Here is a 21534-nt window from a genome sequence, read left to right on the forward strand (position 1 = left end):
AGGAAAGCGTCAGTTACGCATCAACCTTGCAGTGAGTTTTCTTGATTTTCTTTGTGTTTTTTTTTTTTTTTCATAAATTATTCTTCTACAGCTATGATATGGCTATAGAAGAATAGTGATAGCAGCAAAGTGAAAAGAAAAGTTGTTAGAACCACAATAGAGATTAAAAAAGAAATCATATCCAAACATGAAAATGACATTTGTGTCTTGAATCTTGCTATGCAATTTGGTATGGCAAAATCAACAATGTGTACAATACTCAAAAAAAAGAGGTGATCAAGAGAGCTGATGTTGCAAGAGGAGTGAAAGTTCTTACTAAACAAAAATTGCAGACAATTGAAGAAGTGGAAAAATTGTTGCTGATTTGGATAAATGAGAAACAGTTAGCTGGTGATAGTGTTTCTGAGGCTATAATTTGTGAAAAAGTGAGGCAATTACATGATGACCTGTTAAAGAAAAACCCTGATATGAGTGCTGATACTGATGTGTTCAAAGCAAGTAGAGGATGGTTCGAGAAATTTAAGAGGAGAAGTGGCATACATAGTGCGGTTAGGCATGGGGAGGCTGCGAGTTCGAACCGAGAAGCTGCTGAGAAATATGTGCAAGAATTTAGTGACTATGTAAAGGCTGAGGGTTTCCTTACCCAACACGTGTTCAATTGTGATGAAACCGGAACTATTTTGAAAAAAATTGCCAAAGAGGACTTACATCACTCAGGAGGAAAAAGCATTGCCAGGACACAAGCCAGTGAAGGACAGGCTGACTCTTTTGCTATGTGGAAACGCAAGTGGAGACTTCAAGGTCAAGCCATTGCTTGTATACCACTCTGAGAATCCGAGGGTGTTTAAAAAAAACGTGATGAAAAGTAAATTGCCTGTTATGTGGAGGGCTAATGGTAGGGCTTGGGTAACCAGGCAATTGCTTATTGAGTGGATCCATGAAGTCTTTGCCCCAAGCGTGAGAAAATACCTTCAAGAAAAAAATTTGCCAATTAGATGCCTTCTTGTGATGGACAATGCTCCTGCTCACTGTCCAATCTTGGAGGACGAGTTAGTGGAGGAGTCTGATTTTATCACAGTGAAGTTCCTGCATCCTAACACAACTTCTCTAATTCAGCCCATGGACCAGCAGGTCATTTCGAACTTTAAGAAACTCTACACCAAAGCACTGTTTCAAAGGTGTTTTGAAGTGACCTCTGACACAGAATTAACACTCAGAGAATTCTGGAAAAATCACTTCAACATCCTCCATTGCTTAAGTATCCTGGACAAAGCCTGGGTGCAAGTGACTTACAGGACGATGAACTCAGCCTGGAGGAAATTGTGGCCTGACTGTGTAGCAGACAGAGACATTGAGGCTGAGCATGTTGCTCTTGTCGATGATATTGTGTCTCTGGGCAAAAGCATAGGCTTAGAAGTTGACAATGTTGATATGGAGGAGTTAGTGGAGGATCACAGGAATGAGCTCACCACGGAAGAACTGGAACACCTTCAGAAGGAGCAGCAAAAGACGGAGGTGGAGGAAATGTCTTCAGACACAGAGGAAGGAATTGAGAATGTTCCTAGTTCTTTGAACAAAGAAATGTGTGCGAAATGGGGTGAGGTGCAAAGTTTTGTGGCAAGATATCACCCTCACAAAGCTGTAGCAAACCGCATCATAAACCATTTCAATGACAGTGCCATGTCTCACTTCAGAAACATTTTAAAACGCAGGCAAAAACAAATATCATTGGACAGGTTATTAGTGAGACAGAGGCCCAGTGTGTCTCAAGCAGAGTTGAGTGGTGCCAAGAAACAGAAAAGAGAAAGAGAAAAATCCCAGATGGACAGTAACCTGATGTTTTTATGGAAGGGGACTCCCCTCCTTCCACTTACGCCATCAACTCTCCTCTGTATGTATAGTTAAAGTGAAGGTAAATTTTCTTTTGTATTTTATCTATTTATTGTGTTTATTCTTTTTATGTAAGATTTTATGCATTTTCATTATGTTTGTATACGATCTTATGCATGAAGTACCGTTGTAAAGGTTTAAATAAACAATCATCTGGAGTTTGGAAAGGGATTAATCCATTTTACATTAATTCTTATGGGAAAATGGTTTCAGTTTTCGAACAATTCGGTTTCCGAACAGCCTTCAAGAACAAATTAAGTTCGACAACCAAGATTCCACTGTACCTGTTTTATGGACTTTCAGAAAGCATTTCACAGTAGATCAGAAAGTGACATGGACTGTACTTGAATCTTATTGAGTGGACAAGAACATGATATGTCTCTTGCAGAACATCAGTGAGAATGCAGAGGCTGCTGTGAGAAACTGTGGAGAAATAGGAGGATGGTTCCAAACAATAAGAGTCATGAGAACCATTATCCCCAAACATCTTTATCCTTCTTTCATATAACTTGCGATTTGCAGATGGCATAGTCACGACCTATCTACCTACCATCCTGTGTTACAGCCTGTTGTGAGCCTTAGCCTCCTGTCTGCTATCCTTAACTAGTCTTTCCGAGGCCTTTCACTTTCATAGTAGTCAAGTCTTGGATTACGTTATCAATGCATCTTAATCTTGATCTTCCTTTTCTCCTTGTTGCATATACAGTGGTATCTCGCTAATTCGAACTAATAAAAACCGTGCCCGTTCGGATTAGCAAATTTCCCCCCAAGAGACAACAATAACTAGCGTTTAAGACAAAAATAATCAGATTCTAATGGTACATCAGTTTAATTCTGTAAATAAATGAAGTAACTGATAAAAAAAAGCTACCATACTGTAATGTAAAACAAAAAAATAATACAGTACACAAGCTTATTTTAGTGAAAAATTTAATTTGTATGTACCTGTATTGTTGAGGATTCTGATTTAATAAAATTGCATAGTTCAGTACTTAACTTAATTTGCGTAAAAAATATCACTTCTTGTACACAACACAAAAAAGTTTCACAAAATAACACATAAAAAGAAGGTTTTTATTTTTTTGTCACTGATTTTCTTTTGTTTCTTCGAAGTTAAACTTTTTTTTTCGAATGCTTCTTCTCGGAACTGCATTAGCAACAAAATTTTGTGGAATAGCGTATCATTTTGCTTAGCACATTCTATACACATATTAAAACTGTCAGCTGCCTCTTCATGTTTTACTTTTTTTTTCCTTCGAGTTCTTCATCGTCATCATCGTCTTCTAATTCATTAGAAGACGATGATGATGATGATTCTACATAATACATCATAAATATGTAGCGTCATATTTATAATTTCAGCATCTGATTTGATTCCGAATTCACTTTCGGTTCTACCTGTAATCCATTCTGTAACATCTGTTTGTGAAATTTCATCAACTGGATTTATATTTTTAACCAAATTATGCATGTTTTTCAATTTCCTCTTTTTGTGTATATTTGTGATGCATGCCGACAATACAGTACGTACTGTACAGTATAAAAAAGCAAACGTGAACACACAATACATCAAAATAGGCCTCCAGTATAACCATACAATTGACAGTACAAAAAAAATACTGTACTGTAATAATAATAAAATAAATAATAATAGTTAAAATAATAATTATTAATTAAAAATAATAGTACACAAAATAATAATATGTAATAAATAAAACTTTTTTTCTTTCAAACCGCAGTTCAGATTACTGGAGGGTTCGGATTAGCAAGATACCACTGTATTTCTCTTAACCAATGCAATCTCTGCTCTTTTATGAACCTAATAATAGCTTCTTCTTTTAGTATTTGACTAATTTCTTTGTTGTACCGTATTCTTCATACACTATTTTCTTCGACGAGTCCATAAATTCTTATAATTTTCCTTTCAATTTTCTTCAAATTGTCTTGGTCTTTTTTCACTGAGAGTCCATGCTTCGCTTCCATATGTAACCACAGGTCTTATGAGTGTTTTATATATAAATATTTTAGTACTTCTGTTTATTAGCTTGCTTTTAATCACGTTCATATTTGCATAATATGCTTTATTACCAGTTTGAATACATTATTTAATTGCTATAGCTGATCAGGCCTCATTCTCTACATTATCTCCTGGATACTTAAATCTGGCCACTCCTTCAAAAATTTTCTGTCCAACTTGTAGATTCTGTGGTTCTTCTTATTTCTGAAGTTGACATCACCATATATTTAGTTTTATTTACATTGATCTCTAATCCCATGTCATTAGTTTTTCTTTCCAGTTCATTATGCATGTCAATTAACCATTTTTTCTTAGTTCTTGAAACGATGACTATATCATCAGCATAAGCACATAATTGACTTGATTTATTGAAAATTGTCCTTCTTTGATCTAAATCTTTAATCGCATAATGTAAAACTATAATAAATAATGTTGATAGTGCATCTCCTTGTTTTACACCTTTATTAAATTCGAAGGGGTCACTAAATTTATTATCTATTTTAACTTTCGCTTTTGTTTTTTTCATGGTCATCATTACTAATCTAATTAATTTTGGTGGTATCTCTAATTCTTTCATAGCCTTTTGTAGACTATCTCTGTTTAGACTGGCAAATGCTTGCTTAAAGTCTATAAATAACATATGTATAGGTCTATTGCATGCTCAAAACATTTTTCCACCATCTGTCTGATAATGAAAAGTTGATCAATGGTATACTTCTGTTTGATCTAAATCCACATTGATATTCTCCTGTTTTCTTTTCTGTAATTTCTTTAAGCCTGTCATTTATTATGGATGTAAGAATTTTATAAACTACATTAAGTAACGTAATACCTCTATAATTATTACAGTCGAATTTATCTCCTTTTTTATAAATAGGACAAATTATGCCAACATTCCAGCTGTCTGGCATTTCTTCCTTTGACCAGATTGTTGTAAATATATCCTGTAGTACAAAGCATATTGAATCCCCTCCATGTTTCAGTAATTCTGCAACTATATTATCTTCTCCTGGTGCTTTATTATTTCTCATTTTTTGTATTTTAGCTTCAATTTCACTAGTTGTCAGTGGTTTTATAGGGGTATTCTCTTCTACATCAATGTCCTTTCTTGTTTCTAATTGAATATTTTCTCCATTTTCTTCTCTATTTAATAAATCCTTAAAATATTCTGCCCATCTCTCTACTATTTTATTTTCCTCTCCTAATAAATAGGATAATAGAATACAGAATAAAGAGGAGAAATGATATCTCGAAACTAAAACATGATCTGTGTAGGTTACTTCGTTCATGCATGGTATCCTCCAATTTTCCAGGTGAGTTGCTTTATGTGCAAATGATATGCTTCTTATGAATAATTTGTTTTTCTGAGTGCAAATTACATCAGTAAATCACAATTTTCATTGTTTCTATCATGTAACATAAATATTCCTGCCACTTGCTTTTGATTTTCATCTCTCCCAATCATAGCTTTGAAGTCTCCCATGATTAATAGAATATCATACCTTTGTGTCTTGCAGCAAACTTCTTCAAGTTGCTCATAAAATCGATCTTTATCAATTTCTTCTTTCTCCTCAGTTGGTGCATGAGCTGAAATGACAATAATGTTTCTGAATTTTCCTTTTAATCTTATTTTGCATATTCGTTCACTGATAGCTTCGTATTCTAACATACTTTTCTGCATTTCCTTGCTTACTATGAAGCCAGTACACAGCTGACCAGTTCGTTCATTGGGACCATTATAAATAACACTATAATGCTGTTTATCAATTCTTCCTTGTCCTTACCATCGCATTTCTTGTAGTGCAATGAGGTCTATTTTATATTTCAGCATTTCATTAGCAACTTCATTCATTTTTCCTATTTGTTTCATTGTCCTTACATTCCATGTTGCCATTTTGATAGCTCTCCTTATTTTATTCTTATTTTTTCTGTCTATTTTGTAATCCAATCATATTCTTTTTTCCATTCCAGGTCGGTGGCCATTGAGTACTATTCGGATGTTTCATAGCATCAATTTTTTTATGTAATTGGGTTGCCAGCCCAATGCACAACCTTCATCCAGGCTAGGAACTGGCTGCAGTGATCACTACTCAGAGTAACCAACTTCAGGCAGAGTTACATAGTCATTATCAAAGAAGAAGAACTAGAAAAGAACAGTGCAGAAGTTAAGTGAAGAATGAAAGAGATGTGGGCTGATAAAGAACATCAATAAAGCAAAAACAATGATATTATTATTATTATTATTATTATTATTTGACACCTCCAGGGAGTCTAAAGACTCATCGAGGGAGAGTGTGCCAACAGCATCGAACGATTGGTCCCCTTCCAACTACTAACCGCGCTCAAACTTACTTAACTGAGCCATTAGTAGCAGAGGCTCTACCAATCGAATCAGAGACTCATCGTGGGAGGTACACACTATTCCACATAATGCTCATCTAACAATTTTGCAATATTGCAGTTCAAAGTTGTTGAATGAGCATTGTGTGGAATATCTATTCAAGTCCTCTTGTAAGACCATAACATCCACTTGACTCTGCATTTCTCTCCCCAGTTTGGCATCATCTGCAAACAGCTGCATATCACTAGTTAAACCCATCCCAACATCATTAACATACAAATTGAACAACAACGACCCCAAAACTAACCCCCTGTGGTACACCACTAGTGATCTTTCTCTTTCTGGATACTGCACCCTCATATACAACATTCTGATAAAGCAAAAACAATGATATTATTATTATTATTGTTATTATTGCTGCTTAGTATAGTGGATGGTATAATTAGAAGAGGATGGCCAAGGCGAGAGTGGGTGTGGAAAGAGTTTGCTGGATTTCAGTCATCTGGCAGTGGACAGAGAGAAGAGAAATGGCAAAGGATGGTGAAAGAGGCACCAACAGACATTAGACTAATGGGCAATGATGATAATAGTTTTAATAGCTGTTTGGAGATAAAGTAACACATTGAGCAATAAAGAATTCTAGCTGCTAAGGAAGCAATGGTTGTAATATGCTTATGCCAAGTGAGGCCTGATTGTATGATAAATCCAAGAAGGGAAATCTAGGGATGGAAAATATTTAGACAAGAATGTAGAGATTTTAGCGTTGTCAAAGGTAATACTAAAAGAAACGAGATAGAACTGCATTTTATTAGCATTAAAATTGACAATATTATCTAAACACCATTGAAGAATGGTTTAGGGATCAGAATTATGGTTAATGAGATTGATGTTCTGTAAGTTGTGGTGATTTATGTAGTGCAAGGTTTATCAAGTGAGAAGGAGGAGTGAAGTGTACTATTTCAGAACAGTGTATTGGACTGGCAATCAACTGGAGCAAGTTGTATACAGAAGGAAGAGAGTGGGTGGGCAAACAGAACCTTGTGGAATCCCAACATCACTTTCATAGTCGGAAGATAAGGAACCATTCACACGCAGTGTGAATCTAACCAGAAAGCTGGCAGTGTAGTAACAGAAGTCATGGGACAGACTGAATGATGGGAGCTTACTTAATAGGCTCATTATTGTAATTTTTAAATAAAAATATTTCCTGAAATTGTGTTGTCAATTACCTGAGTCAGTTCATTTTCTCTATTACTACTATATTTAAAGTTTCTCATTCCCCCGATTAGAAATACCTGCATCTTCTATGAATTATCTTGTAGTCAGTGACAAAGTTCAGTATGACAAATGTGAGATAATTGTTAGTTGGCTTTCTGATTTAAATGGCCAACTGCAAAGTATCTCATAGTGGCAGTCAGCATGTTAATAGAAGTTAACGTTAATGGAAATGATGCTTGCAGATAATGGTTATATTAAGACTCACTAGTGGATATGATTGTGAATGTTTTCTATGAATAATTTTAAGAGAATAGTACACACACACACCATTTATACTATGTTTTGTATCTATTCCCATTTGCTCAACTTATGTAATAGTTTGCTTTGCAGCATTCTGTCAGATGCCTTCACAAAATTCTGCAGTATCATGGTGTAGCCATTTCCCTTATCTAACTCATAATGGGAGTAAATTACTAAAGTAGGATATACCTTTCACGAATCCATACTATCCACTGCTATCCACCCTAGAGTATCGTATTTGTATCCACCCGTTCCTGAATTTTACTTTTAACCAACTTTTCCAACCTTAACCCAGTGGTTCTCAAAGGGTGCGCCCTGTGGTATTCCAGAGAAATATGTGTCCAGATATAAAAATAAACATAGTTACTCTATTATACCTTTTCATTACGGATATACTGCTCTTTTTGTCAACACATCATTATTATGTTAATAACAGCGGTTTTTCTTGCAAAGAGAACAAGAATATGGTTTATTCTTGTGTATATTACTTATTTTAAAAGTGTTGGAAGTGGATGTTATGTGCATATTACTTATTTTCAGATAAATACACCCAAATAAAATGGATAGATTTCTCAAAAAGAAGCGTGATATTGAAGAATCAGATTCTGGAAGTGAGCAAAAGTTAAGTGCAAGCAAGAAAGCAAAATCGTGGCCTACTTGCAAATATAATGAAAGTTATTTAAGCTTTGGTTTCACTTGGACCAGAAGTGAAGATCATCCTTTGCCGCTATGTTTAGTATGTGGATGTAAAATGGCAAATCAATCATTGCTTCCTAGTAAATTGAGTAAACATTTTAAAACTATACACTCTAATTTACAAGATAAATCTGTAAGTTTTTTCAAGAGATTGTCTGAACAGCAAACAAAAGTGGCAAATTCTTTTAAAAGTATAATGACTGTTTCTGATAAAGATCAAATCGCTTCTTATCAAGTCTCAGAACTGATAGCAAAAAATATGGAAGATCATACTTTTGGTGAGTCACTTATTTTGCCTGCATGCAAAAAAATGGTCATGACAATGCTAGGAAATGAAGCAGCAATGAAAATAAGCAAGATTCCTCTGTCCAATGATACAGTTCACAGGCGTATTATAGAAATGTCTTCTGATATCGATAAAAATGTATGCAGTAATAAACTTCAGTATTCAAATTTTGCATTGCAAGTTGATGAGTCAACAGACATTACCAACAAGGCACAACTCTTAGCATTCATCCGTTTTATTAATGAAGATCAAATAGTAAATCAGTTTCTTTTTTGCAAAGAATTGAGTGTGTCTACAAAAGGTGAGGACGTTTTTAACATTTTGAATAGCTATCTTGATAAATGGCAGTTAACATGGAAATCATGTGTAGGCATTTGTACAGATGGAGCCCCTTCCATGGTAGGCTGTGTTAAGGGCCTTACATCTTTTGTAAAAAACAAAATGAGAATGTTATCATAACTCACTGCTTTCTTCATAGGGAGGCCTTTTGCGTTTATTCGAAAAGCTTTGTATCGATATGGATTCACAACACAGACGGCTGCTTTTACACACTGAGGTGAGGTAGCTGTCAAGGGGGAAAGTACTTACCCGTGTACACGAGCTACGACAAGGACTTCTTGCGTTTTTTGAAGAGATGAAACAATTACATTTTTGTAACCTCCTTCGGTGCTTTGGATTGCCAGGTTACAATATTTGGCCGATATATTTCAGCAGCTCAATATTTTGAATACTAGCATGCAAGGGAAAGAAGAAAAATATTCTCACATCCACTGACAAAATGAAAGTGTTTCAGAGAAAACTACAGATTTGGAAAAGAAAAGCTGTTGAAGGTAATTTGGAAATGTTTCCATTGGTAAGTAACACTTGCATAAATGAAACACTTCCAATAATAGTTGAACATTTAACAAGTTTAGAAGAAAAATTGAGTTCTTATTTTCCATCACTTAACACTGAACAATACGATTGGATTAGAAACCCATTTATGGAAACTTCAAGTGATTTTGGCTTAACATTAACAGAAGAAGAAGAACTGGCAGCTATATCCACTGATCGTGGATTGATGATTAAACATAAGGAATTGTCTCGAAGTCTTTTGGATTTCTATAAAAGAAGAATATATGTCGATAGCTAAAAAAGCTTTGAACATTTTACTACAATTTTCAACATCATATTTATGTGAATTAGGATTTTCTACCCTCACCACAATTAAGCGTAAAAAGAGAAGAACTCTTCAATATTAACTAGGAAATGAGAGTTTGCCTTTCAAATATATGCCCAAACATTGAAGCAATTGCTAGGACACATCAGGCTCATGTTTCTCATAAACACAAGAATGAATAAACTTAAGGTATGTTTCATTTTATTTTTTTTTATCGCATTATTTTTTTTTCTGTAATATTTGACTTAATTATTATAACATATTTCTCAGAAATTTGTATATAGTGCGTCTACAATTATTTGTAGGATTTTAAATGTGCCCCGACTTCAAAAAGTTTGAGAACCACTGCTTTAACCACTACTTCTGAGATACTAATCAGGCTGTAATTTGCTACTAGTATCATGGAGCCTCCTTTATATAATGGATCTGTCTTGTCCACCTTCTGCTCTCTCAGAAACCTTGAAAGAACTAAGAAAAACAGCTTGGTCAGAGGCACTGCTAATTCTCTTACTCATTCTCATAATGTGGAGGTCAACATGCCATCCAATTGCACTTCTGGTTCGTCTACCTCATTTCTCAAATATTTACTTCTATTTAAAAAGAAAACAACGTATATTTTCTTCATATAACTTAGAACTTTTATTTCTGTAATCAATAGGTAAGGAAGATGGATGGAATTCCTCTAATTTTGGACTGCTGCAACATTGATTCTAGGAATCCATGTATCCTTATGTTTCTGGTACTCAATATTTTGTTTTGATAAAATATAAAATTATTTATATACTATAAAATTGTTAATCCCATTGATATTAACAGAAATATTAGTGAAAGTCTATTCCTGCTTCCTAAGTGCACTCAGCTTATCTTTTCATTGACTGCTGAAAAAAAAAAAAAAAAAGGAAAGAAAATAACAAAAAAAAGAGGGGGGTTAATACTGATAAGTTAAAATACTTTGAATTGTAGTATTATTATACTCAGATCATCACCAATCATATTTAAAATTTCAAAGTAACTGGTCACTTACCATCTCCTGGATTCAACTCCTCCTTAAACCATTCTTTGATATCTGCCCTCTAATCCAAATCACCAGATTCATATCCATCCTTATTTGCTCCAATTTATGCAACAGAGTTCTGTGTGGAATGCTCTATCAAAAATGTCTTTGCAAAGTCGTGCATTATCACTGGGTAACTATTTCCTTTGTCCAACTCCATTGTCACTTTATTATAAAATGTAAGCAAATTACTATGGCAACACCTGCCCTTTACAAAACCATGTCCCTTATAGAATATCATATTCCTATCCACCCAGTCTTGAATTCTGTCTTTCACCAATTTCTCCAATACCTTAACCACCACTCCTGGGATACTGATTGGCCTATAATTTGCTACTTCTGTCTTGAAGCATCCTTTATGCAATGGGTCTATTTTGACCTCTTTCCACTCCATTGGCACCTTCCTAGTACTGAGACTTAAATTAAACAGCTTTGTTAGAGCTGATAAAACCTTTGCACATCTTCGTAATATATGGGCTGATATATCATCTAATCCCATGGCTGTGTTCATGTTGAAGTTCTTCAATATTCTAAATATCTTTATTTCTTTAACTTCTATTCTCCCATCAATGTCACATCTGGTGTTGCAACATCACCACCTAGATGGTGATGTTGCAAAATCCTTGCAAAATGCTCACTCATAATTCAACTACTTGATTTATCTCCCCACCATCAGCACTTTTTAAAGTCATTCTTCCATAGGCATTCCTCCTTTTACTTGCTATATAGCAAAAGAACTCTTTAGGATTTCTTTTGGCCTCATCAGATAGCTTTATTTCATAATTAGCTTTGGCCTTCCTTACCATTCAGGTGACCCTTCTTGCCTGTGCCTTATACTGCTCATGGGCATGCTGATCACTCTTTTCTTTATAATTCCTCCACAACTTTTTCTTTGAGTACAACTCCTGTTTAATGAAGCTGTTCATCTATCCATTTAACTCTTACCTGATTTATCCTTCTGATTTTGGGTATACATTCTGACACTGCTTTCTTCAAACACCACTTGGCCACCTCCCATGCACCATCAACATCTCCTCCCCCCCCTTCAAATTCTTACACCATAGCACTGCTGAAAGGTGACTTTTCATCTTGTCATAATCACCTGCCTTGTAATTCCACTTATATCCCTTCATAACAGAAAATCCTGCATGTCTTGCTATCTCCAGGTGAAGAATATATGATCCCTTTACCCAAGTGGCAGTAGCATTGCTAGATTGGTTATTGTTAAGTTCTCTGATGCTATGATCAGCCAGCACTCCCATACTTCATGTCTCCTCTCTTATATGTTGAGATAGTTATTTCTCAAGAGATGTATAAATTACATTTCATTCCCCTTGTGACCTTTCCTCTTCCCAATCCATGTCTCCATAGTTGAAATTCCCCATAATAATTGCTCAACTAGCACTCATCATGCTAATTTGCTAGTGTATATCATCTACATTCTCTATTATACTCCCTGGATTATAGTAAAAAATTATTTTTTTTTTTTTCTGTAGGCCTCTATTCTTCAGTTTCAGTTATAATTCATGTGATCATGCTAGTGAGGTCTGATTAATATTTCAATGAAATAACATATAAGGGAGGGAACATGAAGTGTGAGAGTGTTGGAGCTGATCATAGCATCAGAGAATTTAACAATAACCAATCTAGCTATGCTGCCTCCACTTGGAGAAAGTGATCATATAGTCTTCACCTGGAAAATTGCAAGACATACAGGATTTTCTGTTATGAAGGGGTATAACTGGAATTACCTCATCTTGTCATTATCACAACAGGTGATAATGACAAGATGAAAAGTCACCTTTCAGTAGTTCCATGGCATAAGAATTTGGAGTGGGGGGAAGAGATGTTGGTGGTGCATGGGAGGTGGTTAAGGGGTGTTTGAAGAAAGCAGTGTCAGAATGCATATGCAGAATCATTAGGATAAGCATGCAGTGCTTGTTCTAATGATTATATTTGTATACAAAATATATTAATATACTAATATCAGTATATTAATATTTTAATTAACATAATATAAAAGCAAAAGCTTATTAGAACACAGTACATGCATTCTAACATAACACTACTACACAATATGTTACTATAGTAGGAGCTAGATGATTGCTTGATGATGTTTTCCATTGCTAAATTCAAAGGTTCAGATTTTATACCTGAAGTATATGATCTCATGTTTCAGCAATTGTTTTTATAACTTCAACTATTGTATTATATGCCAACATGTACGGTAATTCCGTTTCGGGACATATTAAAGTATAGTAAATTTACTTTGAGGGAAGAAAAATAAAAATGTATTTTTGATGCTTGGAGAAAAAATATTATAGTGCCTTTTTTTTTGAGAACATTCTAATGTTTCCATCTAAAGTCAAAAAATCAAGATATTATTATTATTTTATTTTATTTATTTATTTATTTATTATTATTTTTTTTATTTTAACAGCTTGTGACCATAGATAAATTCACTCAGATATTCTGGAAATATTGGTGAACTTTTGTTTTGAATATTAGCGAACATGCATCAATCAAATGATTCAAAATGTGGAGTACACATTACATTTTGCGATCCATTACTTTCATTTTCATCTCCACATTCCCAGTAATCTTTGTATTGACTTGATGGTAAATTTGGATATTGCACATGTTTAGACTTCTGCAGTTCATAATACGTTTGTTAACAAAATAACAGTTTATTATATAAATAGTGTTTCAGTACTTTCCACATTAATGGAGAACAAAACAACAAATAGCATTTTATAAGAGAGATTCATTTTGGTTGTAAGGTCAGGACTTGGACACCGTGTGTGTGTGTGTGTTCCATTGTGTGTTCATGACTTCTTGCTTCTGACATGCCCAAAAGCTGTTTAGATAGTTGAGACACACACAGAAATATTTATAAGGTACTAGAAATTAGAAAAATATATGAACAATATACATATAGTTTTTCTGAGCAAAATCAACTAACTGGCAAAAATGTATGCAGAAAATTAACATTAAGTTGCATATGTTTGAAAGGTATAGACATGTTCCCAGATATGAACATGCTGAGACTAGCATAAACAGAGCAGACACAGGAGCAAGTGTAAATCCCAACTCCTTTTGGATGAATCTGTTATGTGCATGTGTGTGTTGAGGGAGTGGATGGTCTTGTAAAATTTAGAATTCTTGTATCACTCAAAGATGGCTGAAGGAAGGAGAAATTCTGGTTATGTTTTAGTAATCAGTATAAAGCAGTACTTATAGGGAACTTTAAGATAGTTCAGTGATGTTTTCTCATTGAACTTACCTCAGTATAACAACTCAGAAAATAATACCATAGAACTCAACAGATAGAAAGGAAGAACTTTAATTTGTTTGACAAATATTATCCTTATCATATAGTACCGTCTACATTTCAACATGGGATTGATATGGGCAGTTGTAAATAAAGATTAGAAATAAAATAACTGAAACAGTTATTAAGAACTTCACCTCCTGTGCTGCTAGCAGTTTTGCCTTTACGATGTTTCTTGGAGATCAGTGTAAGAAGGACAAAATGGAAACAATATTCACTGTGTTGTTTTATATAATGGATTTTTTCACTTTGCAGGCTACATGAAAATTTTTTGCAGACTTCTGTTTGGGAACCCCCTTTCTTAGATGTAAGATTGTGAATTGATAACCATTGTCCATGAGAAAGTTCTGTATGGAGACTAGACAGGGTTTTGCCAGGATAAAGTTGTTTTTATTAATCTAGTTGCTTTATAATAAGGTGAACAAAGGAAAACAACATTATTATTATTATTATTATTATTATTTATATGACAACTCCAAAAGATTCATTTCCAGCTACCCACTCTATCCATTAGCACAATACCTACTCGTATTATACATCTCCTTAAACCTATTCACTGTTGGAGTACTCATAACCGCCTCTGGAAATCCATTCCACTCATTCTCCACTCTCCAAATAAAGAACCTAGTATGTACGCCCTTAGTAACCACACCCTTAGACAGTTTCCAAATGTGACCCCTTGTTTTCCCCCTGTTCCCCCATATATTGAGAAATGTCTTCTCTCAATCTTACAGTATTCCTTTAGTAACTTATAAGTTCATATCATATCCCCTCTCCTCTGCCTGTCAGCTAAACTCTGCAACCCACACACCCTTGATCTATCCTGATAGGGAACATTCCACAGACCTATCACGAGCTTCTTAGTTACTCATCTCCCAATCCCCCAAGAAATGCAGATGACCAAATCTGTGCACAGTAGTCAACATTTAGCTGAATTATAGGTCTTATAAAGAGGGATAATAACCTCCCTATCTTTACTTGTAACTGTGATCTTCAGCATCCAGGTAAGCCTCTGAGCTATTTTGCTAACTCTTGCAATTTGTCCTCTGAATTTCAAATCTGTATCCACCATCACCTCCAGATCTCTAGCCTCATCAGTGTGATACATAGTATGTAAACTTTTCATCCTGAAGTGCATTTAAATCATCCTGTAAGATATCTACGTCACCTTTATCAACTATTGCCTTCCCTATTTTCGCATCATCGGCAAACAACTGAATATTCCCCTTCAAATCTTTTACTATATCATTAGTGTACAAATTAAAGAGCAGTGGTCCTAATGCAGAGTGCTGGGGCACTCCACTTCACCCTCATTTGCATTGCAGGAGACCCAATCTATCCATTAGCACAATACCTATCATACATCTCCTTAAACCTATTCACTGTTGGGGTGCTCACAACTACCTCTGGCAGTCCATTCCACTCGTTCACCATTCTCCAAGTAAATAACATATATTGTGATATTTCTGGCCCTTGCAAAGATTGATTGCCACATTGTAAACTAAGATTTAAATTGACAAATGGCCTGGATAGTTAATTATTAGATTGGGTAAGAAAGTAGCTTTAAGACACTGTGGCATGCAGTGACCCAGCAGGGCAATGGTTTCAGAGATACTCTTATTAGTCCATCTCTGTGCTTGTCACATGTTGATTGCATGTTACCGATGGATTACATTTAGCATGGAGATGTCTCTAATAATTTGCCCATTGAGTGTACAAATTATTAGATTGAATCTTTTGCATCTAAAATAATGATCATTATTTTAGAAAGAATAGCACTGGGAATTGATAGAACTATATTGTTCGGATAAAAAAGAAATGAAACTTATACTTTTTTTTTCCATAATAATCGGACAATTAGTTTTTCTACTTTATTAATACATTCTTCATCCATAGTTTGATATTGTGGCTATCGTCCGTGGGTTACTAGCCATCGAAAGCTTTTTTTTTTTTTCCTAACTTTGCACTGAAAACAGTGCTACATACAATGGTTTCACATGTGGAACTAGAAAAGACCTAAGCCCCCAACAATATCTTGCAGTGTCTAACTTCAGACCTTGCAGATTCGAGAAATCCTCTTGTAAATCCTCCATGTTGCCAGTGTGCACCGCAGTGCATGTAGAACATCTTAAAATCATCCTGAGACAGTCCAAATCTTAGTAAGTCCATATAACTTTACTATTACAGAGGTAAGTTGTGCTCTTTTTTTCTTTTTTTTTATGTGATTACCACCCACGAAAGGTTATTATTCAACCTACAGTACATTCGTACCATGGGTGGGTAAGGATTTTTTCCCCCATTTTTGTCATTTTTTTTTATTTATTTTTACATGGTCTGGAAGTCCTGCTCTAGAGACCAAACATGGAACTTTGTTCAGCCACTTCAGGCTTCCAGTAAGCGGGGCGATGGTCTCATACCGGTCGATGAGATTCATCTCCCACCTAAAGACAATCTCAAACATCCATGGGATTCGAAACCACGACTTGTTGGTTGGAGAGCAGGTAAGCTAACCACTCTGCCAACTAGGCCGGCAAGTGCATTCCTTAATCCCCGTGCCCGGAGCATTGAGCGTCGTTTCATTTGTTATCCACTATTCATATTCCACATACACTCTGCTCGATTTCGACAGGAACAGAATGTAAAGGTAATTACAATTTTATGACTAAATTGCTTTGATAATTTATGGGTTAATTGAGAGCAGCGGCCTACCGTGTTCCCATCTGCTGCGTGATAGTCACTCAACCTTCTTTACTGTAATTATAGACAACGACATGGTTCCCTCAATGCAGGCCACCGATTAAAGACGACCTGTTTTATCATTGGAAATTGTAAAGCTTAAATTTTCATCGTTTACAAAAATTGTGCTTTTCTCCAAGTAAGCCGTTACGATTTTTATCATGAAATCACTTGTCGAAGACTAGTCTGCCAACAGCTGTTTGTTTCCCTCGGTAAACAAAAATAATAATAAATAAAATTATGCATGGATCTTCCCCCGTAATGAAGTGACTACTAAGAGAAAAATCTAGTAAAGATAATAAATATTATGAAGTCATTTAAAATAAGTATTTTCATGGGAATCACTGTCACTAATGGATTAAATATGAAGAATGAACAGTATTATTAATGAAAACTAAAAACATCAAAATCATATTAAGTTATTGTCATAATATAGTAGCCCGCCTAACAGTTCGTGTCCATTAATTTCACCGAATGCCCCAAGCTATTAAACGTCTGCTGCGAAAAGATTGCCTAGGATATTTTTCAAACCAAATTGTTGATGAGTCACTGTTGTTCACCTATTAGTTTTATGCGCGTGATAACAACAAAAAACTACGGGGATTTTGTTGTTGAGTAGTACTTTTTAAATCCGCTAATCTTTCCTAACTTTATTTTGTCTAAATATATATGTTTTTGTTTTTAATAAGTTAGGAAATTTACTGACCTTTTTAGTTACCTTATATTAGCTACTTAGACGACGCTTTTTTAGAATTGTCTGTTAATGTTCAGTTGCCTTCACGTGTTCTTGTACTGAAAGATGCCTATGATACTTAGGCAGAAATTCTACGTTAATAAAATATATACGTGAGTTTTTATCTGGTATTATAATTATTTGAAATGGTCATTTCCGTAGAAATGCCACGAACAGGATCACACTGCCACCTCCGTATTTTTATAGTTGTGGGGGGGATTATGCATTCTGATAAGACGTTCACCGGGCATTTGCTCGGTAGATAAGACGACACTGCATGTTAGTTTGAGTAATGTGGGACTTGTATATCCTACCATGGAAACCCATGTTGTGAGCTTCTGTTCTGAATGTTCTTGTGCAGATTCGTGTTCCAATCGAATGCCTAGAACTCCACATTCAACGTATCGGCCGGCGAATGTCGATTTTTACATATTATCCTTCGTAACAGCCTATGATCACGTTCAATGAGTGTGGTGAGTCGTCCATCGCGAGTAGCACTTGCAGTTGACTCCCTCCGTTCCATTTCAGTATGGTTTCGCTGATTGTTGACCTGGGATGGCCCAATTTGTCAACAGTTTGCCGAACAGATACAGATAGGACTGCAACATGGCAACCTGCGCCTCTTTCAAACTCCGTCAGTTCCTCTTCTCGCAGCTATTTTACTAGTAGCAAAAAGTATTCCGGACCAGCTGCACTGATTTGGGAGCTGTGTGTGTGTGTGTGTGTGTGTGTATATATATATATATATATATATATATATATATATATATACATACATACACACACACACATTTCTTAGCTGCAATGGTTAAATTATTGTTGTGGTATTGTTTATAATTCAGATATCGATAATGATATTCGTTTTAGTGTTCATGTACCCTCATGTTAAGTATTACAGTTATTTAAATTGATACTTGTTGGATTTAACAAGTATGCACTCTCTTATTAGCATCAAAACGGTGCTTTATATTATTAGCATTACAAAATGTGACTAGTGCGAGTAGGGTTAACTTGTTCCTATTCTTTTACCATTAAAATCCTATTGATATCTATAGATCTCAGTAGGATTTTAGTGGTGCGTTGTTGCCTGATGGAATTTGAAAGGAACGTTAGCAAGGAAATCAACTATGCATCATAGCGGAGGATGGCAAAGATTGATGAGAAAGCTGTGTACCTCTGCTTATGAAATGTAAGCAGATGTACACAGGTTTCTTTGCATTCCTAAAGAAGGCGGTGCGCTACTATTACTCTCTAGGTTTCTCACATCGCCCACCCAACTTTCTTTCTTATTTTGGGTGGATTCAGCGCCCTTGGACAGCGGCAAATAACAGAGGTGCTGGAAAACAGGGCGTACTTTAAAGAATTCACATTTCACAAATTAACACTTCATAGCACATTTCTTCTAACGGGATTTGTAGTTCAAAATGTATTGCGTTTAATGAGTTCTGCTTTTTTTTTTATCACATATAATGACTGTCGGTGCTTTGCAGTAGATCAATAGGTGTAACATTCTTAAGTGAAAATATTAGTTTATAAGGTAGTACATACTAAAGCCGTGTTTTAATTCTTGAAAAATATTTTTGTTTCAGTACTGTACTCCTTTCTCCCTAGTTCATTTTTTTGGGGGGGGGGGGTACATTTTATATACTACACATTTTGTGTGCGAAATACAGTTTCTTTACGAAATGGTTATTTCCATTAAGCACCATTTATTGGAATCAGAAGTTAAGTCCTCATAACGGTTGTAATTCCATGTAATCTGATTCATTTCTGATGCTTCCCTAGTGCACATGGAAGCAGCAAAATTGAATGGAAGAACGACACGCTCTTTGCTTAGAATAATCCGGTTAGAATCTAGGATGCGAGAACTCAGAAGAGTTTTTAAGCTAAAAAAGGGAGAATAGCCGCTTAAACTCTAAACACCAAATATTCAGATTGCATGGTGTGGCCTTTTATATCAAAGTTGGTCATACTGTGAAACGTACTGGTTTGTAATAATAAAACAGAAGTGTCTTATGAAAAGAATATACCTGATGAAATATTATTATAATCTTTGTTAAGCAAAATATGCTTATTAAAGTGAACACTATCTACTGTCTTGAAATGCTTTAAATTCGCAATAAAAAAAATAACGTAAAATTGTCCGTGTTAATTTGAACTAATCCCAGAAATATAATTTTGCAATCACTTTCCACGGAGATGTTTGTGTCAGTACATACTAGACAGTGGGACAAAAACGAAAGAGAGATGAGTCAACGAGTTATTGTTCTTGTCATTCAATTTCTTCTGCATATGAAGTGGGGTCGAAAAATATTCCTTACTGACTGCCATATGACATTTCTGTAATTAATACAATGCTCCTTCGCTTTAGGTATAGTAAAATCTGCTATGACATTCGCCATTTATTACATAGTTCTAGCGTGTATTGGGAAGTAATACCTTGTATTAATGAGATTGTGTGTTGTGTTCTTTTCGATTTCAAAAAACCGATCACTTCGACTGGGAAAAACTGCCGCAAAATCCGTCCAATTGTTAAAACTTATTTTCAAGTGAGAAAAACAATAATTATCACTGAAACTGGCGATTCACGTGCGAACATTATTTCCAGTGTCTTGCTTTTTTTTCATTCAAGGAAACCATCACGACGATGTTACGACTTGATTATGGCATGATAATTTATCTTAGATGCCAATCCCTCCAGGAGCAGTACTGCTCGAGGCTACCGGAACATATTTGCTGACAAGTACATCTTTTCATGCTCACAATTTCTATCTGGTAATGGTTATTTCCATCAATATTATATTATATTATTACAAAACACAAATCATTCAGAAAAAGTTTTGAAACATGGGGGTGACTTGACTATATATTATTGGCTCGATCGACTTTACACCGAGTACTGGCCTATTCGTTACTGGATAGGTATACCTATTAAACTGTTCACTCAGAATATATTTTGATTATTAATAAGTTTAACGAAAGCATAATTCATTATTGCCAGTGTTTAGGCTTTGAAATATCGTATTCTGTATGCTTGAACATTTTTACTGCGGATCCATTCCTCCCCTCAGAGGGAAAAAAAAAAAAAAAAAAAAAAAACGAAGTTTATAAATGAAAACTCTTGGGGAAAAAAAAAACTTTGCTTATATTACCCTGACTTTATGTTGCTGTGTGTATGATATATATATATTATTTATTTATTTATTACTTTTTAACCGTTATCCTTTAGATGTGTGTATATATTCCTTGATATACACATAGTCATCATACAGTGGTGTATTCTAGCTATAAGGAACCTATTAGACAAAAATCCTGAAAACCAGGCTGTTGTTGCAAGCATATCCGTAACTGGCGATCTAGTCAATTCACCTCTTCTCGCCGAATTAGGTCTTGCCGTTGAAGACAGAAATGGTTGTATAACTCTGAAATGCAAGACTAAGAATTAGTCCATGCAATGTTATTTTTTGTATTGAATAAAGGAAACCACTGTTTCATGTATATAATGCAGCGATAAAAACTCTTATAACTATTTATGTTAACTTGGAATTTCAAAAAATAAAATAATTTTGGTAATTGTGTTTTCTCTGTCCAGTATCTTAATTTAAAGAAAACGTCGTCTTTCAACCTTAAACTGATTACACTTACTGACCTCCATCTACATTGGAAATTACCTGAGTTATATTCTGCAGAACAAGTTCTTTACAACTTGTGCAAGGCGGGGACAGCCTACTTTCACATGAGCCATCGATGAGGCTTGGACGCCGACAGCTGTT

At 35.1% G+C, this 21534-nt stretch overlaps 1 protein-coding gene across 1 annotated transcript in view; it reads left to right on the forward strand.

Annotated features, from left to right (window-relative positions):
• LOC150108343 (ataxin-10) overlaps positions 1 to 21334 on the forward strand; it is a 173154-nt gene extending 151820 nt beyond the window's left edge. Inside the window, exons 10-11 of the mRNA XM_090390449.1 lie at positions 10566 to 10629; positions 21023 to 21334. Coding sequence (XP_090246575.1) covers positions 10566 to 10629; positions 21023 to 21207 — 249 coding nt within the window. The 3' untranslated portion in view covers positions 21208 to 21334. The remainder of the gene's footprint in view (positions 1 to 10565; positions 10630 to 21022) is intronic.
• Positions 21335 to 21534: the final 200 nt, after the last annotated feature.

Source organism: Typopeltis vanoorti, chromosome 3 (genome assembly GCF_054136105.1).
Source record: "Typopeltis vanoorti isolate ZY-2024b chromosome 3, IOZ_Tvanoo_1.0, whole genome shotgun sequence".
NCBI lineage: Eukaryota > Metazoa > Arthropoda > Arachnida > Uropygi > Thelyphonidae > Typopeltis > Typopeltis vanoorti.